Below are 25,133 nucleotides of genomic sequence, written 5' to 3'. Positions count from 1 at the left end.
CTCCCTCAGCAGCCGCTCAGAACTGCCATTAACGCAGCTCACAGCGACGCCATGCTGGTGGTCTCACGACCCCTCCTCGGCCTGGCTGCTTTGTAGATACCATAAATCTTCACATCTTGGCATTTCAGGAGGAAACCCCACAAAATAACCAAAATAACGTAAGAAGGGGGGCTTTGTTGGTTTATATCACGTAAGATTAATTGGCCAGAAAAGCCCTTCGAAACAGTGGAGCAAGAGAGAAAAAAGCAGACAGAAGAGAGAAGGCAAGGCCTGCCTCTGAGGAATTTGCCCAAACCAGTGATTTACAGCCCACCAGCCTGGAGGGGAGTGCCTAACCCAATCCGCACACACAAGAAATGATACCAAGTATCATAGAAAGGGCAAGAATCAAAATGGTATACACAATCTGGGGTTTACCTAGAGGGGGATGTACTGAATGGTAACGATTCTGGTATTGGGATGATTTTTGTTCTTTACATACCCTCAAGCTTTCTATTATGAACATACTGGCTTTTTATTAAACCCCAGAAGAACTGTATGGGTTTCTGGGGGTTTTTTGGTTTGGTTTTGTTTTGTTTTGTCATCTTTTGGGTTTTTCTATGTCCAACTTTTCCCAGAAGCCAGGCAAACTAGTTGTCTCAGAGAGACCAGATCCATCTCACAAAAGGATCCTTGACTGATTTTGTGATGGTTAATTTTGTGTATTAAACTTGATTGGCCATGGTACCCAGATTCAACATTATCTCTGAATGTGTCGTGAGGGTGTTTTCAGATGAGATAATAAGCACTCAGTCAAGCTGATTTCCCTGCCTAGCGTGGCTGAGCATGATCCGATCCGCTGAGCAGGCCTGAAAACAAAAAAAGGTAAAGGAAGGAGGAATTCAGCTCCTTTTTTTTTTTTTTTTCTTCTGCCTCACTGCTTGAGTTGGGACAGCTCATCTCCTGCCTTTGGACGCAACTGAATTCTACCACTGGCTTTCCTAGGGTTCAGCTTGCAAACGGCAGATCCTGAGGCTTTTCAGCCTCCGTAATCTCAGGAGCCAATTCCTCATAACAAATCTCTACGTATTTACATCTCATGCTTCTGCTTCTGTTGTTTCTCTGGAGAACCCTGGCTAATACAGATTCGCCTCACCTAGGCAAGGCTTCCCAACGTGGTTCTCGCTCAGAGCCTCATAAGGCAGTCTGCTCAAGCAGGCTTCCTGCCTGAACCAGAATCCAACCTTGAAGTGTCGGAGTTCCTGCCTGTGGGGAGAACAGCAGCTGCTTCTGTCCCTGACCAGAAGTCCACCTCAAAGCTCCTAACTCACCCTGCCGCCTGCCTGCTACACAGAGTAACCCTTCCTTGTAGCTCAAGTCAGACGCTAGTTGCACCTGGGCCAAAAAGCCTCGACGTACTTCGATGGGCTCTCAGGGTTGCACCTTGCTAAAATTCCTTGCTCCCATGTGAATATGTGATTTCTCACTTCTTGTGAAGAACGGGACGGTCTGTGATCGCCTGGGGGCTAAGTGGCCTCCACTCCCTTTATGGACTCCTGTGTCCGCCCCAGTCCTCACGGGTCCTTCTCTCATTGATGCTGCCAGGCTCCTGAGGGTCTGCATTCAAAACTGTGGCTGCCACACTTTCGTTATTTCTAATCCTGTTCTCAGAAAGCTTCCCAACTGCTCCACAAACAACCTGAAAAGCTAAGAACCTCAACGGGGCCCAGGGTACCTTGCCCGATTGCCCAGGGGGTGGGCAGCCTGGTGGCTATTACTCTTCCAGTGTCGCTTTCCCGGGTGACAGCAGAGGTACTAAGGACCCAGGACTCATGCTGGCCTTTCCTGGCATGTCCATCCCCTTTGGTCCATTCGAGGTGCTTCACAGCTAATTTGTTACTGACAATAAAGTAGCAGGGGGTGTGGTTTTGGTTTTGTTTTTTTTAAACAGGACAGCATCCAGATCTCCACCCCATTCATTCCTTGCACTCCCCGCCAGGCTGATGGGCTACTCTGACATTAGATGTCAGAGGGGAAGCGTCAGGCGCTCTGTTGTGCCCCTAGGACAGCCTGGCCCAAAGCTGGGGCTGAGCAAAGCCACCCCAAACCTTCCCAGGACCTCCCGTCCCCCATCCTCATCCATCCAAACGGCTGCATTGGCAAGACAAACCCATGCGCCCCTCGCTTGGGACAAGTCCCCAAAGGCAGGCGGCAGAGTTACCTCCTGGATGAAATACTTGGGCTGCCACGGTGTGTGGAGGTTCTCCCGTTTCCGTTCCTCCACCCGCTGCTTCTCCTCCAGGCGCCGCTTCTGCTCGGTGGCAGCATCAATGTTCCCCAGCCGCAGGTATCTGGTCACCTCCTGCCAGAGGTTCCTGGGGATGCACGGGGGAGAGGAAGTGGTCGGACAGGGGCAACTGGCTTGACAAGGGCGGTTCTCGGCAAGAACTGGGGTGGGGAGGGCATTTGGGCAGGGGGAGCGCATCCCAGGTGCCTCAAAGACCCCTAGAGCCAAGATGAGAAGCCAGGGCTAACAGGTGCCCAAGTTTCCAGGCCCCTCTTGTCCTGAGCAGCATGCATTTCTCAGGGCTCTGAGTGTCTCGCAGTGGAATCTGGGCATAACAGCAGTGGTCAGCAGTATGAATACCCTTCTGTCACAACTGTCACAGCAGACACACTGCATATCGTGTTTCTAACACTGTCGTGTATCTTAGCTCATTTCACCATCACAACAACCCGGTGGCATGGATGCTATATTGCCATCCCCATTTAAAGAGAAAAATAAGATGCACGTAAAGTGACGGGCCCAAGGTCAGCAAGCTGATAAATATGAACAATGGCTGCTGACCCACAGGGGAACCCGGTATTAGGAGTGGTAGGCCGGGGGGAGTGGCCGTGTGTGTTTATGTGGCACGATCCATCACGCGCCCCTGTCTACATGGAAGACCACTTCTCTGCCTCTTCATTCATTCACTGCAGAAGGCAGCCTAGAATGGCTCCTGTCTGATGGATAGCTTTGCCCCCCTCGGAACGTCCCAGGACCATCCCTGATTCATACTCTGCTCTAGAGGCGGAGGAAGGGGACTGAGGTAAAGCAGGATACCATCACCCGTGCACTTCCTCATGTAAATGCATCCGGGCAGTTTGGGATTTTGCATAAAAGGAACTATCAGTACTCTCAGCTGCCAGGACTCCCTCCCTGACTTTGGGGAAAAGACGCCTCGGCAGCCAGGAGTAAGCAAACATTCCATAATTAGATCCATGGCCAGGGAGCACTCCCACAGTACCCTTGGCCTTGTCCACAAGAGGGCCAGGACAGCGGGAAGCACAGAGTGTTGGCATGATGATGCCGAGAAAAGGCGGACAAGGCTGCCAGCAAAGTGGGGACAATGAGCAACCCCTTCTGAAGGGGATCAGAATCAGGCAGCTGACAAGGGGCGAGCTCCTGCTGTAAGCTCAGCCTGCCCACTGGACCTGCCCTGAGTCCCACCATACACAGCCCCAGGGAGAACAATGCTCTGGCTTCCATTTTATAGCAGGAGAAACTTCTAGAATTGACCATAAAGCTAGGTCCAACTGGCCAAAACAGTGAGGGGAGGGGAGGAAAGAGTGAGGGAAGGGTGCTGGGTCAAATCATGGCCGTTTCATCACCCACACCCTCCACACACATCTAGAGCTGAGGGAGAAGCTGGGCACAAGGACATCCAAGGTGGGGGTGCTCTCAAGGGCAGGAGCTCCCATGATGAGTCTCATCGTAAGCTAGTGGTCCCAAATTTAGAGGGCAGAGCCCTCTAAAAGAGGTCAGCAAACATTTTCTTTAAAGGGCCAGAGAGCAAACATGGTAGGCTTTGCAGGCCATATGGTCTTGGTCGCAACTGCTTAAATGCTGTGCAAAGGGGCAGCCACAAACAATACGTAAATTAAGGATCATGGCTGTGGTTCCCCAACATGTTATAAAAATCAGCCATGGGCTGTAGTCTGCTAACCTCCTGGACTAAAAACTTTCAAAAGGCATATTCTAAGATTCTGCTTCTGTACCTGCATAAACATCCCTTTAAGTGGCTGCAGTACATTCACAGCATGGAGTAGACCTATTAACTGGGACGATACTCCATAATTTACTTTAACCATTTTCCTCTTGTTGGACAGGTAGGTGGTTTCTTCTTCTTCTATTAGTTTTCTTTTTTGAAAAAAAATACCCAGTTTTATACTTAAAACCGTTTCTGAATTTAAGAATTCTCCCTCAGAAGAGATCCCTACAAATTTAATTTTGGACTACAAAATTAAAGTGAATTCATGAATCTGAAGCCAGGGACCCCTGCAGCTACCCTGCGCACACTGTCACTCTAAGTGGAGGGTACAGAGTGTCAGTTTGATCCCATTCTTGCCACTGCTGTGTTGTTGTTTTTTTTTTTTAATCCTGTCGCTAATCTAGTGAGAAAAACAGTCTCTCATGGCTTCTAGGCACAGTTCTTTGAGGACCAGCAACCCCGTACCGACCTCTGCGATCAAGCAACAGACCAGCTGAGTGGACAAACTCTTTCAGGACAAGCATTAAAAGTCTACTGCAGACTATCCTCACAACCCACCCCTACTTACAGAAGAACTGAGCTGAAGGCTACAAAGGATCTACCCCAAAGCCACATGCAGTGAGACATTCAAGTAAGAACACTACGCCTGGCCCATTTCTGTTAGCTGAGCACACAGTGGCTTCTTCTCTGTCCCTAGGGTCAGGTGCTGCGGAGAGCCCAGCCCCGAAGAAACACCCCGCCGGGTCCCCACCTGGACTCCATGGGCCCCTGCTTCTCCAGGGGTCTGATCTTCTTGGGGTACACTGGCAGTGTGGTCGTGTCGATGACCCTGGTCTCTCCACTGTTGTACGTGAACTCTAAGGTACCGTTCCATTCCCCGTGGGCTTTACAAACAATGGTGTTGGTTGGGTTGTGCTTCACTTCGGCCGTGACCCTGAATGAATGAATGAGTCAAATGAACACACTTTGCGAGATTCTCAAAACAGAGGCTCACACTTGAAAAGCTGTACTCACATGCAGAGATTCTTTTTCATGGGGTCGCAAGGGGGAGGGATTGCGTTTTGCCATTTTGCTTAAAGACTAGCTCTTAAAATGTGACCTACTATTCTTGATCAGAGAAAGCAAGCGTTGGTAGACAAACTGGTGAGGGTCTGTAGGTTAGCTGATCGCAATGCAGCAATGCTAATTGCTTAATTTTGATAAACACACAAAGGTGGTGTGTTTTTTATTGGGGTGGAAATCAGGCACTTCAGTAGAAACAAAGTATATACTTCTCCCTAAAATCACATTGAAGAGTGCTACATTTTAACCACCAACAGGGCCTGAGAGTACACCCACAACGGCGGGCCAAACAGGACTGCCCCCAAGCGGCCTGAGATCCCAGGGAAAAGGAGGGAACCCTTCACGCTGGCACCTGCACATTCCTCTGAGCGAAGGCGGGGCAAAAACCGCGACTCTCGGCACTGAACGCCATCCTCCTCCCAGCAGCAGCTCCGAGGGACCACCTTCACAAGGGCCTTTGTGGAGGTCTGTGCCCTCCCCTGCTTCTCCGGCCTGGCCCGAGGGGGCTCCAGGTCTGCAGCTCCGGGAGAAAGCTGACCCCAGCTCCCTCTCCACCTGGAAGCTTGACCCGCGGTCAGAGTCGCGCAGTGCCAACAGGAAAGCCCGCTCCGAAGCCGCCAAGCGTAGGAAGGAGCTGGGCTCCTCTCTTTCTAATGGCCCAGCTCAGGCTGAACCCAGGGTTTTCAAACACAGGCTTGGAAGCTCTGTCCCTGAGCCTGAGCACAGCCATGGCTCCTGGGTGCCGAGGCCAAGGCTCACGGGCAGCATCAGGAACCTTCTGGCTGCATGCAGTGGAAGGCTGCTAGTGGGGTGCTGGCAGGGCTTTAATAAATGGTTCTCCCCGGGGAAAAACACCTGATTTGTAGCATCTGCCATCTTCGGGGGTGCCCTCCACAGCTGATCTCAAGCTACTGACAGGGTCTGAGGGACGGTGGAGCCGTGGAGAAACAAACGCACACCGTCAGCTCGTGCGAGCCAGCGCGCATGCCTGGGAAACAGCCACTGAGGGCACCCCGGTTCCCGGGGGGCACCCGGACACCTCGCGTGAACGCCATTCGGAACAACACTTCCCAGGAGACAGGGCCAAGATGGGAGCCTGCTTATACGGTGATCTGTAACCGCAGCAATAAGAACAACTTAAGGCTCCCCTCGAACAGCAGACTTTTCCTTCAATTTCCTAGGATCAGGCTTCCCCAGCTTCTACAGTGGTCCTGATTTCATAGATGATACGGGGTTCGGGATATTTCATGGAACCAACCTAACACGAAATGAGCTTTCAGGGGCGCCTGGGTGGCTCTGTCGGTTAAGCGTCTGCCTTGGGCTCAGGTCGTAATCTCGGGGTCCTGGGATCAAGCCCCACGTGGGGCTCCCTGCTCAGCGGGGACCCTGCTTCTCCCTCTGCCCCTCCCCCGTTTGTATTTTCTCTCTCTCAAATAAATACAATCTTTTTTTGTTGTTGTTTTTTTAAAGAGCTCTCAGGCAGCGTCTGAGCTCACAGATGAAATTGCTTCAGAGCAGAGAAATGGGCTGTGGCCTCAGAAGGGAGAGGTTATCTTGAGAAATGGAAGCAGCTTTGATTCCCTGCTGTGGGTCCTGTGACTCGATCACCGAAGGATTTCACTGGAAGAGTAGACTGGGGAGGACTTCAAAAAACTGCCACGGGAAGGGGGGCGGTTGGTGGTGGGAAAGAGGCGCCTCTTTTAAACAAGATCTGTTAACTTAGAGTTTCAGCTCCTCCCAGGGTGGAAAGCCCAGCTCCCTCTGGAGCAAAGAAAGTCAGGGCATCAAGTGAAGGCAGACACACAGCCCCTCGGCGGCCGCCTCCTTCCTACCTGTGCACTTTCCCTCCGTAAAAAGGCTTCGTGTGGAATATCACCGTCGCCGAGTAGCCGGTCTTCGCACAGCTGATGCTGACTTTGCCTCCGAGCTCCACCCAGGGGATGGTGAGAATGGAGCGCGCGTAGGCACTGGGCAGCGTGAACACGTACTCCTCCCCGTGTTCCAGGAGCTTCAGCACACCTCCAGGGAGGCAGGAGGAGAGAGTCAGGCACACAAGAAGAGGGCAGCCGGGGATCAAAAGACGTCGAGATGACAGACCCAACAGCCTCTGGCAACCGACATCGCGTCTCCCACCCCTGCAAAGGTCGGCTGCTCACTGGCCACGTATTTAGTTACTATTCCCTGCCCTCCGGGTTGCCAGACCTGCTGCGAATACAACAGTGAGCAGACCCACTTTCTTCCTCCAGGAGAACAGGAAGGTGGCCATTAATCACCAACTGTGACGACGGCGGGAGGGCAAAGTGCCCAGTGCCATGGGGGGCCTCCGAGAGTTGACCTCGAAACAGAGTCCTCCCTAAGGAAGGGACGTTTGGACCGGGTAAGAGTTGCGAAGCTAAAGAGGGGAGGGAAATAGTCCAGGCAGAGGGAAGACCATGTGCAAAGGGCCTGGGGTGGGAAGGAGCCTGGGGAGCAGGGAAGGGCTGAGGGAAGGGCCCACGTGCACAAAAGGAGGGAGTAGGTGTGCAGGCTGGCCAATTCGGCAGGGGCCAGACCTTCTTTTAAGCTTTGAAATAGCATGCGGGGCGCCTGGGTGGTTCAGTCGTTAAGCGTCTGCCTTCGGCTCAGGTCATGATCCCAGGGTCCTGGGATCGAGCCCCGCATCGGGCTCCTTGCTCGGCAAGAAGCCTGCTTCTCGCTCTCCCACTCCCCCTGCTTGTGTTCCTGCTCTTGCTCTCTCTCTCTGTCAAATAAATAAATAAAATCTTATAAAAAAAACCCAAAAAGCTTTGAAATAGCATGTAAAGGAGTTCTGCCTTTTCCTGAGAGCAGCACAGACCTCCACGGTTCTCATGAAGCTAGAGAACTCAGACGGGACACTGCTCTCAGCAGCCCAGGGCAGGCATTAGCCACACGGGCAATGTCCCTCTAGATGAGGGCTTCTCCAACGCAGGCTCCAAGCATTAGGTGTGGACAAGTCTTAGTCTTCTGGAACAATGCAAAATTGTGTGGGTTTGTCTATTTTCTAGGGAAAGGGGCCACGGTTTTTGTCAAGTTCTCAAAGGCTGACATGACCAGGCTTTAAATGCACCAACTCCCAGGGCTGGGAGCCTAGCTGTATCCTGTTGTACAGTTTATGTACCACACAAGGTGCTGTTCTGTGAGGGCTGAAATCCAGCCCTTGCTATGGCCTGGCAGGCTGGGCACCCACAGTCGAGGGGCAGCATTTCGCTGCACCCTGAAGCCCAGACAGGCTGGCAGAGGTCCCAAGAACCAGGCTACGGGCTGACATGTGTTCCGTGCAAGGAACCTTCTCCACCTCCCACTCCAGCCCTGGGGCTCAGGGACCTGCACACGGCCTCGCCTCTCTCCCAGCTCATTCCCAGCCTGGCAATCAGCAGGTGCACTGTGCGTCGCAGGAAGGAGCGTGCTGCCCTTTCGCCCCTCCCTGGTGGTGGCCCCTGCCCGGCCCCCTGTGGGTCAGTGGTGCCCATGTGTGTTGGCACTTTCTGGCTGCCAGGCATTCCTGTGGGCTTCCCACGCATTATATCGGTTAAGTTTCACGATGACTTCACTTGGCAATAATTGTCATTTTCAAGTAAGGAGGAGGAAATTGAAACTCAGGTTTCAAGTAATTTGGCTGGTCAGTACTTCCCTCTCAGGCTAGACAAGCATCTGTATCAACTAGAGCTAGAACGTGCCCAGTAGAGACAGCGTGGTTCTTAGTACTGATGAGCTTGCCCGGGGGCCTGAGGACAGATGGGGCTGAACTGTACAGAGGAGTCCTGAATGCTGAGTTGCTAAAGTCAGCGTGAAGGCGCATACAACTATAACTCAATTTACCCTTGACATCCTCTTACTCGTGGATGTACTACCGTCTGCAGATTAACCGACGACGCTCTTCTGGAATCAGCAGAAGCCCTCTCCGTTACCTCCAGTAAAGTCAGTTCTGCCAACCCACAGAAACAGAGAACTGGCCTGCAAATCTGGAGGGACACGCTCAGGTGTGTGTAGGGGTCTCGAGCACCCCCAGAGTAGAGGGATGCTCACACATGTGGGGCACATGCAGGAGCTGAGATCATCAGGGAAAAACAGATTTGTGGGTCACTCACGATCACGTGGGCAGGACAGGAGGACAGATATCATGGCAGCATTTAAATCTCAGTCAACCTCTCTCCCTCCTTCCCCCACCCCCAGGAGTGTAACTGAATATATGTAACATAAGTGCACAAAGAGCACGGCTCTACCACCACGCCAAATATACCGAACATCAGCGCAGACCTCCTCCCCACTTCACCACCTTGCCTGAGCGCTCATAACTGAATTAACGCATCTCCCTGAAAGTAAAGCCCCCAGGCCATCGAATGCTCTCCCGCAGACCCTCGTCCCTCCTCCTACGGGGCGGCGAGTAGCCTCCCCAGGTGGCCCGAGGCCCTGCCCTGTGCGCACAGGGACAGTGTGTCTGGCAAGAGAATTACCCTTTGCTGGCTCAGTTCTTACAGCTTCTCCGCAGGACCCTTGGAGGAGAGCAGCTGGGGCTGACACACTTTTTGTTTCGAAGCCCACTTTGTGTGTCTGACTTCCTCATGTTCGGCTGCTTAAGAAGACAGCCCAGAGCAGGTGGAAAATCACAGCTAATACCAGACACAGGTAGGACACCAACGGGCAAGAAGAACTGGAGAGAGCAGAGAGACCGAGGCCATCTCGGGCTTTCCTCTCTGCCCCAGTTCTACCCACAAGCTTCCAGGTGCTCCGGGGCCAGCCACATTCGCATGGTCTCTGGGCCTGTGGCAGCTGGGAGAGGACCCTGGGTCCCTGCAGAGGCGCTGCCAGGCCCTCAGCCAGCCTGCCTCTGAGGTCCCGGACAAGAGGCTTCCCTGTCCCCCCATCCCCGGCCTCTGTGCTAAGGGACTACTTGCTCGTAGAACCCTTCCAAGGTGGCCAACGTGTCCTCAAGAGCCCCACCTCAGCTCCGATGCCTACGGTGTCCCTGGGTGGTCAGCCCTGCCAGGCCTCAGCTGGGAGCGCCCTGGAGGCTCGCGCCCAGCCGCCCAGCCCCCCAGCAGCCTTTCTGCAGGCCAGGGCCTCACATCCTGAGCTCCCCTTGCTGCACCTTCCTGGCCTCACTCACCAACGTAAATCTTGTGGTGTGGGGTTCCACAGCTGATACTCTCTTTACAACATAGTCACATGGATCCTGTGCCCCAAGTTTTCATAAAGAGCTGGATGAGATGGAGATCTCTGGGGGGGGGGGCGTCAGGGGGTCCTTCCAAGCCCTCAGTCACTCAAGCAGCCTGGCAACCTTAACTTCTCTGGGTCTCAGTTTCCTTATCCATGACACAAGGATGTGTGAGGTACCTCACAGGGCTGTGGTGAGGAGCAGAAGGCGATTCTAGAGCTCAGCTAAAAGCATCAGCCTGGCACACAGCCAGGATCCTGGAGGCTTTATATCCTAACTACTCCTTGCTCTCTGGGGTGGCTTTCTTGGTGGGTGAACTCTGAGCTGCAGTATTTCCATTTGGGAATAAAGAGTGAATCACAAAGGGGCAGCAGGCTGCACACGGCAGGTGAAGAGATAGGTGGGAGGCATCCTCTTCCTACTCATCTTTAGAAAAATGTCTTGCAGGGGCACCTGGGTGGCTCGGGCAGTTAAGTGTCTGACTCTTGATCTCAGAGTCATGAGTTCTGTCCTGCGTCGGGCTCCACTGTGGAGCCTACTTAAAAAAGGAAAAAAGAAAACGGAAGAAAGAAAAAGGAAAAAGGAAAAATCTCTTGCAAACCTGAAGTCCACAGAAATCAGTGAGCCCCAAAGCTGAGTTGGTAGGAAAACACAGGGAGACCACACTCCTTTAGCTCTTCTCTAAAAATCCATAAATGTGTGCTTTCTCACTAATCACCTGCAATTATGCCTTCTCAGTCCTAACTCTTCTGTCAGGGCTGCATAAAAAAAAAAAAATCTGTCCCTAATATGAAATAAAGACTATATTAAAACTAGACTTACAGATGGGCTCACAAACGAAAGTTCCTTTTTAATGAGCCTAAGAGCTCGGAGAAGCCAAAAAATGCCAAATAATCAATACTTCCACACCGTGGTTAGTCTTCAAACTGCAAGATTTCCATTTTAAATCCCACAGATTGATTTACCAGTAAACATAAGGCAAAGCATTAAGATTTTCAAACTGATACTTTAAAATAATTTCACATCCACTTTCATTCTGAGGAACCAAACTATTCCAGTAGGACGCTGTCTCTGGGAAGCCCCAAATGGCAGAAAGGAACTCGGCATGGGTCTGCAGGCCCGGCAGCGTCGGGACTCCCAAGCACCCAGCCAACCTGGCGTTCTCTCACTAGAACTAGCTAGAACTAATTGCCTCTCCCCACAGACTCAATTAAGAAGCCATGCCATTTCCTGGGCTCTGGCTCTGGAGTTTTGGGGGGGAGCAGGTTGCAAGAGCAGCTGAAAGTGCCTCGGCTCCCCCACAGGGCGGGTGATGAGCAGAGGGGTCACATTCCCCGAGGACCAAACTGCCAGGTGGACTGAACAGTGTCTCAGTTAGGGGTGTGAGTGCCAGGGCTGAGGGACCTGGGTGGGGGCGGAGAGCAGTCTCTGAGCTGCGACCTAAGTGAGTTCAAGGCGTAATGAAGCGTTGTATAATGGCATTTTACTGTAGCCAAATATGGCACGGCCTAAAGGCAGTATTTTAAAAGATAAGCCCATGTATTTACATACAAAAATTTCCTGTGGACCCACTGAAGATCTAATTTTTAAAATGAGGGGGTGGAAAAAACATTACTTCAGACCCAATCAACAAATTCATGGAATGTGCTAGATCGGGAGGAGGAATTAGTGAGGAAAAGAAAAACATCCTGGCTTCCCATCCCCCCAGCCCCCCAAAGGAGCTCTGAATACAGGAACGGGAACCTTTTGCTCCAAAATTTGGGGACTCTTAAAAGTATTTTCAGGGGGGGGACCTGATTGGCTCAGTCAGTTAAGCATCTGCCTTTGGCTCAGGTCATGATCCCAGTGTCCTGGGATAGAGTCCCTCATCGGGCTCCCTGCTCAGTGGGAAACCTGCTTCTCCCTCTCCCTCTGTGCTTTCCCTCTCTCTTGCTCTCTCTCTCAAATAAATAAATAAAATCTTTTTTTAAAAAAAAGTATTTTCTGGGAAAAATAAGGCTCCTGGGTGTTACAGAGTGCACATTTAATTAATATGAAAGGGGGATGTAGCTTCTGGAAGGATTTGGGGAAACTTAAGGCCTCACAAGAATGAGCCAAGGGTCTGTCCCCTGACCCTTCCCAGGTCCATCTGCAGCAGGAATGCACTGGGGGTGGCCAGAAAGGGCCATCAGGGAGGGCCCTTCCAGAGTCTCTCTCCAGAATTTTCTTTCTGATTCCAGCATTCTACCAAGAAGTTCTAAGTAGAATTTTCGAGCAGCAGATTCTAATTCTACTTCAGGGATGGCTACAGTGAGGGCCTCAGGAGAGGGTGTTATATGATCTCCCACCCACTGCATTAAGAGACTCATCCAGCGTGCCCAGAGCTGTGCCCAGTGAATTGAAGGCCCCAGGCCCTATCTGCCGCCTGTTGGGACAGGGGAGTGAACACCCTGAGACACTCTCACTCATCAACCACCAGCAATAAGACAAAGTGAAGATGTTGGCTCACCTCAGGGTGCGGGGAGTGAGGGACATGGTGGGGGCAGAAGGACCCACCATTCTCAAGTATAGTTCCAGAGGAGAGGAATGGAGGTCATGTATGCGGCTGGGTGAAGGAAGGAGCCCCAGCCCAGGACGGAGCAGGGTAACAGAGAACCCAGGGAAGGGGAGAGAGGCGCAGAATGTGCTGGAAGGGCCGGGCTAGCACGACAACACAGTCAGACAGGCAACACAGCTGTACACAGCCTCCTCACCAGAGCCCACTCCTGACGTGGATGGCTGGGGAGAGACTGACTTTCACTGACTGAGAATTCCCTGGATTCCTAGATTTGCAAATCTTCACCTTTATGGAAAATTTCCAGATCTTTGTCCAAAGTCAAGAATCCTGACTCCCGGGCCCAGAGACTGGGAGGCACCTGCCCTGTATTCCTATTTAAGAATCTGTGGTTTTGCCTTGCCTTGACCCAGAGCAGCAGGTATTTCTGCTGAGCACAGGGGAATCCCCAGAAAGGCACTTGAATACCTCCTCTGTGTACCTGAACGTGCATTTGGCTTTATCGGAAGATTAGCCTGGCCAATCACCGACTGAAAGTATGTGTGTGGGGGAGGGAGGACGAGAAAAGAAACAACTCGTCTGTCTCCCCCGGCCTGTGCCCCCGGGTCCTCCCCGCTCCCAGCTCCTCTGTTCCACCCAGCATCCCTGGGGACGCAGGTCCGGCCCTGTCCACCGTCCACGGACTCACACCTCACTCAGGGAAAAGCCCGGGTTCTTGTAGCCCCCGAGCCAGCCCTCATGGCCGGGCCCCTCCTCTCTGACCTGTCCCCTCTGCTCCAGCCACAGCAGCCGCCAGAAGTTCCTAGAACAGCCCCGCCTCACACGCTCATCCCGGGCACCCGAGCCTCCAGCCTCCTGCTCTCTGGGCCTGCAGCGCCCTTCCTCCAGCCATCCACACGGCTCCTCTCTATCAAAGGCTGCATTCTGGGGGCGCCTGGCTGGCTCAGTCGTTGGGCGTCTGCCTTGGGCTCAGGGCATGATCCCAGGGTCCCGGGATGGAGCCCCGCATCGGGCTCCCGGCTCAGCGGGAAGCCTGCTTCTCCCTCTCCCACTCCCCCTGCTTGTGTTCCCTCCCTCGCTGTGTCTCTCTCTGTCAAATAAATAAATAAAATCTTTAAAAAAACAAAAAAAAAGAAGCTCAATCATGTTAACAAATACTATGTGTACCAAGTGAGGCAGCACAAAAGTGCTATAAAGACAGAACAGAGGAGGGGGGTCTGGGTGGCTCAGCTGTTAAGCTTCTGCCTCTCACTCAGGTCATGATCCCAGGGTCCTGGGATCGAGCCCCGCATGGGGCTCCTGGCTCAGCAGGAAGCCTGCTTCTCCCTCTCCCACTCCCCCTGCTTGTGTTCCTGCTCTCTCTATCTCTCTCTCTGTCAAATAAATAAATAAAATCTTCAAAAAAAACCAACAGCGGCTGCCTTCTCGGGGAGGTCCGCCCCAGGAACAGTGGTGGCCCCCACTCGCCGTCCCGCCAGCGCCGGTCCCCGGGCACTTGGCCGGCACGTGCCCCAGACGTCAGCTGAGCGGCGAGCCTGCCACCAGGAACGGCACCACGCCTTTCCCAGGTGAGCCAGTAACCCTGCGGACTGACTGACCCGCCCCGTTAGAGAGCAGGGAGGAAACACACTGGAAAGGGGTCTGTAGAGAAGGTGCCGCCATCTGCGCGCGCGGCCGGTGGGGGGACACGAAAGTGGGAACAGCCCCCACGCTCCGCCTCCTCCCGCAAACAAACATTTCGCCTTCCTGTGATTCCTGACGTGGGAGACTTAGGATAAGGAATGAAGTGAAACAGGATGAGGTCTGAATCCGCATTTTTGTTTCTAAATCAAAGGGAAGACTCCACCAGTACAAACCAGGGGGCATGAGGTGGGCCTTTGGCAACTGGCAGAAGGCCGCCATGCCATCCCATCCCATCCTAAGGCCCCCCTGCCCTATCCCCACTGCTCCCCGCTTCCTCCCCCTTGCTTTATTTTTCTGCATAGTACCTCACACCTTCCCACACAACCAACATAATTTCATTTACCAGGAAAACAGAAGTAGAATGGAAGCTGAATGAGAACAGAGATTTATTTTGGGGGGAGAGGTCTATTTTGTTCACACAAGGATCCATAGCCCCTAACACAGTGTCCGGCATCTAGTAGGTACTCAATAAAAATGCCCTAAGTCAATGAGAGGTATTCTTAATCTCATGGGCTCTTGGAAGGGCTTCCAAGGAGTCATGTACTCCCTGAAACTGAAGACTAAATTTTGGGTTGGATTTTTTTCTTTCCCTTTCTCGAGAAGAGAATCCATAGTCTCAGAGTCTCAAAGGAATTGTGACCCAGAGAAGTTGAAGAACCATGAACACAGACGCCTCAGTTTAACAAGGATTATTATAGGTTTCTTCCAACAATGAATAAATTTCATTCATAGCTATTTGCTAAAATAAGAATGTGCGATCCACGTGTGGTGTGATTACATTGTTCTTGCTTCAGAAATCTCTAGCAGAATCCAGAGATCTGCCTTGGGAATGTTTATGAGCAGATTCGGAATAGGCAGCCCTATTATCCTTACTGTCTGTGAGCCAGAACACAGGTGAGAATGAACAAAAATGTGTTTTCACAGATTTGGAGCCAACTCTTAATATTCATGCAGAGCTGAAAATAAAAATAGTACGTAAGGGGGGCCCCATACACGCATAATGTGTAAAGATCCAGGTGCATCCCATCTACTCTGAAACCTTGGCCCCACTGGGAAATTACCAGGGCCTGGCCCCAAAATAACAAAACCCGTCCCTCTTTACTACTCAGCCACCCCCAATCCCAAAACAAAACAAACACAAAGAATTCTACACACACAATCATCAATCATCTCTCAGGGGTACCAACATCACCGTGTAAGAGCCAAGCTCCACCAAACGTACAACATGGCTTACCTTCCCCTATCATGGAGACCCCCACGGACATGCCCATGAACTTGCTTTTGGTCCATACGTGAGTGTTGACGCACAGTCTCTTCTCCTTGCACTCACAGTAGAAGCAGGAGATGGGTGGGTGATGGGACACCTGCTCGGCCACAAACCTCAGTTTGTAGCTTTTGGAAGGGTCCTCGGCCATCGGGTGTTCGTGGCCAGCAGGAGAATGGGGAGCAGTCCTCTTTGGCTTGACGCTGTCTTTGGGGACCTCCCAGGAGCAGTGAAACGTCTCACCGATGATGGGGTTGTAGGGCTTCTTGGCCAAGGCCCCCTTGCGGCCCTCGTGGAAGGCCGTGAGATAATACTCCACGAAGCAAATGACCCTCTCCTCCGGTGTGGCCCCAGCGGTGACGGCCAGTAGCAGGTCTGGATGCGCCATGAAGTCTGCGTACATCTCCAGCAGGGACCGCTTCTCCAGGATGAACGTGGGAAGCACCACCTATGTTCGGAAGGAGACAAGGTCAGACAGGAGAGCCCGTGATTCCATGAAAGAGGCTGCCACCTCCACCAAGCAAACCCTGATCATGGCTTCAGCCAGGCAAGGTTTCTTTTGCTACGGACACAAATGACAGATCAGGGGAAACAGTGTCCAAGAAAACAAGATCGGAGACGTGGCTACAGGGGTGGCAAAATGCCAACCTGCTTTCGTGGACAAGATGGTTCGGAGCGGCTCTCTTCTCTGCTCAGCTGGACTGGAACGGTGGTCTCTGCCTCCCTCTCCACCCTTGTCACTGTTCTCACACAAAACCCTCTTTTAGGGACCCGGGCTCAGTCGTTAGGTATCTGCCTTTGGCTCAGGTCATGACCCCAGGGTCCGGGGATCGAGCCCCACATCGGGCTCCCTGCTCGACGGGAAGCCTGCTTCTCCCTCTCCCACTCCCCCTGCTTGTGTTCCCTCTCTCACTGTGTCTCTCTCTGTCAAATAAATAAAATCTTAAAAAAAAAAAAAAAACCCTCTTTTACTCCTCGTTAGAGATGTGAAGAAAAGAGCTCGAAGGACTTTTTCCTTTTCTTCCTGACATCAGACACAACCAAGGGGGGTGCCAGTGTGTCCCCACGAACAGAGACCCTGGGGCTTTGCTGGTGCCGCATCAGAGGGGGTCCAGGTCAACCAGCACACACCACCACTGCGAGTGTCTACTTGGAGATCTCTGTTAGCAGAGTAGCATACAAATCCCGACATGATCAAGGGAGAGCAGGAGTGAGGAAAGGGCCCCTTGGCCCAGGTCTCTGGGAGGGAAGGCCAATTAGTGGGCCAGCAAATGTCCAGAGAGCTGCCATCGAGGACAGGAGCCACGTGTGAAGAGTGCTCTGCAAGGCTGGCCCAGAAGAAATAAGCAGAAGTGACCAAGAAGTGAGCTGGCGTAAGTGCGTACAGCATCTTCTGGTACATGGACTGGCACAGGGGCTCCTCCTAGGTTTGTTACTGGTACCACTACTGAAGGGGAGTAGAGATCGGGATGATTCCGTCGGGGACAAGACGGGGACTCCTCGTGGGTCCAGACTGGCCACGTGGTCATCAGGGGCCCTACAACCCCAGTGAGGAGGTCAGGTAAAGCCAATGAAGGCCATTGTGAAACTGGGCTGGAAAGCAGGTCACTCATCACTATCATTTCTCACTGCTCGAGAGTGATCTTAAAATGACTTTCGTTATTGGGTATTAATAGTCCACCCACTTGGCTGCAAGGCATAGCTCGCTTTGACGTTCTCCTCCTCGTGTGGAATCACGGGGGTGGGGGCACAGGAGATCAAGGCCATGCAGCTGGCTTATACTCCCTCCTCACGACTGAGTCTGTCCTTCCTCCATACGGGCCCCAACTCCTGAGAAAATATTCTTTGACCGCGAATGTCAGAAGGCTTAGAGATCTGCAACCCCACCTCCACCTGGGTTTGCTCAGACCCTTCCTTGCAAAAGATGTAAATAAAATGGAAGAGAGATGTCCTGAAAGAGACAGACAGGCAGACAGGAGATCAGCAAAGCATAGAGGTTTCTAAGGAAACTGGAAAAATCCCAGCCCACTGGAGAGGTGACTCTGGTATCTTTTTTTTTTTTTTAAGATTTTATTTATTTATTTGACAGAGAGAGAGCACAAGCAGGGGGAGCAGCAGAGGGAGAAGGAGAAGCAGACTCCCCGCTGAGCAGAGAGCCCAACGCAGGGCTCGATCCCAGGACCCCGAAATCATGACCTGAGCCGAAGGCAGACGCTTAACAACTGAGCCACCCAGGCTCCCTGACTCTGGTATCTTTATTAACGCTTCTGAAATATTGTGTTCGAGGAAAGAGTACGTACACGTGTCACATAAAAAAGCAGCCAGATGTAAAGTTAAACATGTAACACCATGATAAAAAGACCCCAAATGTTAACATGTATTTCTTGCTGTTAGATTTGAGTGATTTTTACATTTTTTTTAAGATTTTATTTATTTATTTGAGACAGAGAGAATGAGAGAGAGAGAGAGCACATGAGAGGGGGGAGGATCAGAGGCAGAAGCAGGCTCCCGGCCGAGCAGGGAGCCCGATGCGGGACTCGATCCAGGGACTCCAGGATCATGACCTGAGCCGAAGGCAGTCGCTTAACCAACTGAGCCACCCAGGCGCCCTGATTTTTACATTTTTTTCTGAGTATCTTTCCGCTTTCCATTTACAATATACTGGAAGAAAAATACATCACTTAAAACACAACTATGAAGATCAGTGGAGATTTCTGCATTTTCTTTCAGCCAAAACTTGACAACACTGAGGACCTGGATGCCCAAGGATCTAAGCTGGCCACGTAAAGTACATTCTGGCTCAGAATGGCCTTCACAGTCCACTGTGATTACGTCCTACGTCTTTTGTGGGGACAGGTCATCATTCACCGGCCATCACTGTGCGTCTGCTCTTCCAATGGGGCTCTCAAGGGCCCAAATTCTTCCCATTACCCCTGACACATCACAGGTATCTGCTTCTGGCTAACAGCAGCCTTTTCTTTCCCTCGGTGGACTAGGGAGGTAAGAATTCACTGAGCAGAACAACTGGGATGGCTGGGCCATCTTCACCTACTGCTGCTGATTAATTAGTGGGGGGCAAGGGGGCACCTGGGAGCCTCAGTCGGTTAAGTGTCCGGCTCTTGATTTTGGCTCAGGTCACGATCTCAGGGTCCTGGGATCAAGCCCCCCATAGGGCTCCATGCTCAGTGGGGAGTCTGCTTCTCCCTCTCCCTCTGTTCCTGCCCCCCACTTGCGCCTGTATGCGTGCTCTTGCTCTCTCTCTCTAAAATAAACAAATCTTTAAAAAAAATAAGTGGGGGGCAGGAAGTGGCACACAGGAAAGGGGGGCGCACAAACCCCACCTTCTGGCCCATTCTACTCCTCCTGGAAAGACTAGGTAATCCACCTGTCCAAAAATTATTAATTACCACCGGGAGAGAGACCATCGGCAAGGAAGAAAGGCAAACACAGCGCCCCCCATCTGGAAAAGTGCGGCTATGGCTTCCTACCTGGCTTCCCTGCTTTTTGTCAGGCCCACCTTGATTTCTATTCTATACCACAGCCAGGCCCATCTCTCTAGAATCTCTACAAGAGATAAATGAAGTCCATTCTGGCCCCTACCTCCCTCACTTTCCGCCCCCAGCCATCCCCTTACAAGTACCCACCCCTCCAAACACACACTCAAATCCTGTTTTTCCTTTTCTGCCCTCCTCCTGCCTTGTCTGAATGATGGACAGCTATTCCGCTCAAGGGTAGCCTCCTCGGTGAATCTTCTCCTGACAGCTCCTGGTCCCAAGGCTAAACCAACAACTCCCTCCTTCAGATCCTTGCCACACCCCACACATCTCCACTGTGGCATTCACAACGCTTGTTGTGATAAACAGCATTACTGGGGGGCTCCTGGGGGGCTCAGTCGGTTAAGCATCTGCCTTCGGCTCAGGTCATGGTCTCAGGGTCCTGGGGTGGAGCCCCGGGTCATCGGGCTCCCCACTCAGCAGGGAGTCTGCTTCTCCCTATGCCCCTCTCCCAGCTCATGCGCTCACCGCACTCTCTCTAATAAATAAAAATATTTTAAAAATTAAAAATAAGAGGAGCAAGATGGCAGAGGAGTAGGAGACCTGGATCTCGTCTGGTCTCAGGAATTCAGCTGGATAGGGATCAAACCATAATACCTACGAACTCAACAGGAGATCGAAGAAAAGAATAGCAACAACTCTCTGAACAGAAAAGCGACCACTTTCTGGAAGGTAGGACGTGCAGAGAAGTGAATCCTAGGCGATATTCGGGAGGATAGATGGCGGGGGAGGGGGCCTCCATCAGCCGCTTCTGGCAAGTGACAGAGCCACGGAGCACAAAATCGGAACTTTTAGAACTCGGCTCCGCTGAGGGACATCGCTCCAGTGGCTAAGCGGGGGGTGGAACCCTCATGGGACAGTGTGGTTTCAGGACCCCCGGGTCACAGAAAGACTGGGGGTGCCTGAGTGCGGCAGAGCTCCCAGGTATCGGAGCGGGGAAGCTGGCTGCAGACACGGAGCCGAGGTGCGGGCTCTCAGCTCAGGGTTCTTATAAACCTTGATCCGCGGTGCAATCGGGCCACTGCTTCTCCAGCAGGGACCCAACAAGCGGCAGATCTGGAGAGACTCCCCTTCCTCCCCTGGGAGGAGTGGCACGGGAGCACACTGCAGCGCTCTGCTGGGTTTGGAGACTCCACACAGGGTCGTGTGAGAGAGACAGAAATGCTCAGTCCCAGGCCGGGTGAGCATGGAGTGCGGCCAGAGACTGGGGAGACGGGAGTGACTGACTGCTTTTCTATGGGGGCACACTGAGGAGTGGGGCCCCGAGTTCTCGGCTCCTCCGGGGTGGAGATTGGGAGGCCATTTTCACTCTCGGCCTCCAAAGCTGTACGGAAAGGTTGCAGGGAACAAAAGCTCCTGAGAGCAAACCCGAGCAGATTACTTAGCCCGGACCGGCAAGGGCGGGGCAATTCCGCCTCTGGCAAAGACATTTGGGAACCACGGCAACAGGCCCCTCCCCAGAAGATCAGCAAGAACAGCCAGCCAAGACCAAGTTTACCCATCAATGAGAACGGCAGAACTGCAGCACTAGGGGAATACTGCATATAGAATTCATGGCTTTTTTACCATGATTCTTTAGTCTTTCAAAGTTAATTTTTTAATTTTCTTTTTTTTTCTATTATTTTTTGAATTTTTCTTTTTCCCTTTTTCAACCAACATCTTATCAATCCCTTTTGTAAAAAAACATTTTTATTTTTCATTTCTAGAGTCATATTCTATCCCTTCATAGTAGTTACCCTTATTTTTGGCATATATATATATAAGTTGTTCTCTCTTTAAAATTTTGAGATACAATTTCTTCTAACAGATCAAAATATACCCTAAATCTCTAGTATATGGCTTTGTTCTAGTCTCCTGACTGATCACATTCTCTCCCTTTTTTTTTCTTTTTTCTTAAATCCTCTTCTTTTTTCAAAAAACTTATCAATTCCTTTTATAAAATTTTTTTATAATTTTCATCTTTACAGTCATATTCCATCCCTTCATCATATCAACCCTTATTTTTATACATATATAAGTTTTTCTTTCTTTAAAATTTTGGGAGGCACTTTCTTCTAACAGACCAAAATACACCCAAAATCTAGTGTGTGGCACTGATCCATGCACCAGCCTGATCATATTTAATCATATTCTGTTTTTTTTGTTCTGTTTTTGTTCGTTTTTATCTTTTTCTTTCTTTCCCTTTCTTTTGCCCCGGTTTCAGGTCTTTTCTGATTTGTTTGGAGTATATTTTTTGGGAACGTTGTAACCCTGTTAGCATTTTGTTCTCTCATTCATCTATTCTCCTCTGGACAAAATGACAAGACGGAAAAAATCACCTCAACAAAAAGAACAACAGGTAGTACTGACTGCCAGGGACCTACTCAATACAGACATTTGTATGATGTCGGACCTAGAGTTCAGAATCATGATTTTAAAGATACTAGCTGGGCTTGAAAAAAGCATGGAAGTTATTAGAGAAACCCTCTCTGGAGAAATAAAAGAACTAAAATCTAACCAAGTCGAAATAAAAAAGGCTATTAATGAGGTGCAATCAAAAATGGGGGCGCTAACTTCTAGGATAAATGAGGCAGAAGAGAGAATCAGTGATAGAGAAGACCAAATGATGGAAAATAAAGAAGCTGAGAAAAAGAGAGATAAACAACTACTGGATCACGAGGGGCAGAATTCGAGAGATAAGCGATACCATAAGACGAAACAACATTAGAATAATTGGGATCCCAGAAGAAGAAGAAAGAGAGAGAGGGGCAGAAGGTATATTGGAGCAAATTATAGCAGAGAACTTCCCTAATTTGGGGAAGGAAACAGACATCAAACTCCAGGAGGCAGAGAACCCCCTTTAAAATCAATAAAAATAGGTCAACACCCCATCTAATAGCAAAACTTACAAGTCTCAGAGACAAAGAGAAAATCCTGAAAGCAGCTCGGGAGAAGAGATCTGTAACCTACAATGGTAGAAACATTAGATTGGCAACAGACCTATCCACAGAGATCTGGCAGGCCAGAAAGGACTGGCAGGATATATTCAGAGCACTACACGAGAAAAACATGCAGCCAAGAATACTATATCCAGCTAGGCTGTCATTGAAAATAGAAGGAGAGATAAAAAGCTTCCAGGACAAACAAAAACTAAAGGAATTTGCAAACATGAAACTAGCCCTACAAGAAATATTGAAAGGGGTCCTCTAAGCAAAGAGAGAGCCTAAAAGCAACATAAACCAGAAAGGAACACAGACAATATACAGTAGCAGTCACCTTACAGGCAATACAGTGGCACTAAATTCATATCTTTCAATAGTTACCCTGAATGTAAATGGGCTAAATGTCCCAATCAAAAGACACAGGCTATCACATTGGATTAAAAAACCAGCCCATCGATATGCTGTCTGCAAGAGACTCATTTTTGACCCAAAGACACCCCCAAATTGAAAGTGAGGGGGTGGAAAACCATTTACCATGCTAATGGACACCAAAAGAAAGCTGGGGTGGCAATCCTTATATCAGACAAAGTAGATTTTAAACCAAAGACTGTAATAAGAGATGAGGAAGGACACTATATCATACTTAAAGGGTCTATCCAACAAGATCTAACAATTGTAAATATCTATGCCCCTAACATGGGAGCAGCCGAATATATACGGCAATTAATAACAAAAGCAAAGAAACACATTGACAACAATACAATAATAGTGGGGGACTTTAACACCCCCCTCACTGAAATGGACAGATCATCTAAGCAAAAGATCAACAAGGAAATAAAGACTTTAAATGACACACTGGACCAAATGGACTTCACAGACATATTCAGAACATTCCATCCCAAAGCAATGGAATACACATTCTTCTCTAGTGTCCATGGAACATTCTCCAGAATAGATCACATCCTAGGTCACAAATCAGGTCTCAACTGGGACCAAAAGATTGGGATCATTCCCTGCCTATTTTCAGACCACAATGCTTTGAAACTAGAACTCAATCACAAGAGGAAAGTCGGAAAGAACTCAAATACATGGAGGCTAAAGAGCATCCTACTAAAGAATGAATGGGTCAACCAGGAAATTAAAGAAGAATTAAAAAAATTCATGGAAACCAATGAAAATGAAAACACAGCTGTTCAAAATCTTTGGGATGCAGCAAAGGCAGTCCTAAGAGAAGTATAAAGCAATACAAGCTTTTCTCAAGAAACAAGAAAGGTCTCAAATACACAACCTAACCCTACACCTAAAGGAGCTGGAGAGAGAACAGCAAATAAAGCCTAAACCCAGCAGGAGAAGAGAAATCATAAAGATCAGAGCAGAAATCAATGAAATAGAAACCAAAAGAACAGTAGAACAGATCAACGAAACTAGGAGCTGGTTCTTTGAAAGAATTAACAAGATTGATAAACCCCTGGCCAGACTTATCAAAAAGAAGAGAGAAATGACCCAAATCAACAAAATCATGAATGAAAGAGGAGAGATCACAACCAACACCAAAGAAATACAATTATAAGAACATATTATGAGCAACTCTATGCCATGCAAATTAGATAACCTGGAAGAAATGGATGCATTCCTAGAGATGTATCAACTACCAAAGTGAACCAGGAAGAAATAGAAAACCCGAACAGACCTATAACCACTAAGGAAATTGAAGCAGTCATCAAAAATCTCCCAACAAACAAAAGCCCAGGGCCAGATGGCTTCCCAGGAGAATTCTACCAAACATTTAAAGAAGAATTAATACCTATTCTTCTGAAACTGTTCCAAAAAATAGAAATGGAAGGAAAACTTCCAAACTTGTTTTATGAGGCCACCATTACCTTAATTCCAAAACCAGACAAAGACCCCATCAAAAAGGAGAATTACAGACCAATATCCTTGATGAACATGGATGCAAAAATGCTCACCAAAATACTAGCCAATAGGATCCAACAGTACATTAAAAGGATTATTCACCATGACCAAGTGGGATTTATCCCTGGGCTGCAAGGTTGGTTCAACATCTGCTAATCAATCAACGTAATACAATACATTAACAAAAGAAAGAACAAGAATCAGATGATCCTCTCAATAACTGCAGAAAAAGCATTTGACAAAGTACAGCATCCTTTCCTGATCAAAACTCTTCAGAGTATAGGGATAGAGGGTACGTACCTCAATATCATAAAAGCCATCTATAACCTACAGCAAATATCATTCTCAATGGAGAAAAACCAAGAGCTTTCTGCCTAAGGTCAGGAATGCGGCAGGGATGTCCACTATCACCACTGCTATTCAACATAGTATTAGAAGTCCTAGCCACAGCAATCAGACAACAAAAAGAAATCAAAGGCATCCAAATCAGCAAAGAAGTCAAACTCTCACTATTTGCAGATGATACGATACTTTGTGGGGAAAACCCAAAAGACTCCATCCCAAAACTGCTAGAACTCATATAGGAATTCAGTAAAGTGGCAGGATATAAAATCAAAGCACAGAAATCAGTGGCATTCCTATACACCAACAACAAGACAGAAGAAAGAGAAATTAAGGAGTCGATCCCATTTACAATTGCACCCAAAACCATTAAGATACCTAGGAATAAATCTAACCAAAGAGGCAAAGGATCTGTACTCAGAAAACTATAAAATACTCATGAAAGAAATTAAGGAAGACACAAATGGAAAAATATTCCATGCTCATGGATTGGAAGAACAAATATTGTGAAGATGTCAATGCTACCTAGAGCAATCTACACATTCAATGCAATCCCCATCAAAATACCATCAACTTTTTTTTAAAGAAATGGAACACAAATAATCCTAAAATTTGTATGGAACCAGAAAAGACCCTGAATGGCCAGAGGAATGTTGAAAAAGAAAAGCAAAGCC

General features: G+C 49.7%; 1 protein-coding gene across 1 annotated transcript in view; it reads right to left on the bottom strand.

Moving 5' to 3' along the window:
* OSBPL10 (oxysterol binding protein like 10) overlaps positions 1-25,133 on the bottom strand; it is a 315,494-nt gene that overhangs the window by 1,441 nt on the left and 288,920 nt on the right. The window contains exons 8-11 of the mRNA XM_034993257.1: positions 15,699-16,176; positions 6,905-7,091; positions 4,762-4,944; positions 2,201-2,354 (exon numbers count right to left, since the gene is read on the bottom strand). Of these exons, the coding sequence (XP_034849148.1) occupies positions 2,201-2,354; positions 4,762-4,944; positions 6,905-7,091; positions 15,699-16,176 (1,002 nt within the window). The remainder of the gene's footprint in view (positions 1-2,200; positions 2,355-4,761; positions 4,945-6,904; positions 7,092-15,698; positions 16,177-25,133) is intronic.

The sequence above is a fragment of the Mirounga leonina genome, unplaced genomic scaffold (genome assembly GCF_011800145.1).
Source record: "Mirounga leonina isolate KUSES-001 unplaced genomic scaffold, KU_Mleo_1.0 Mir_115, whole genome shotgun sequence".
In the NCBI taxonomy this organism is placed as follows: domain Eukaryota; kingdom Metazoa; phylum Chordata; class Mammalia; order Carnivora; family Phocidae; genus Mirounga; species Mirounga leonina.
Note: the sequence above shows the minus strand (reverse complement) of the source record. Positions and strands in the feature narration are given on the sequence as shown.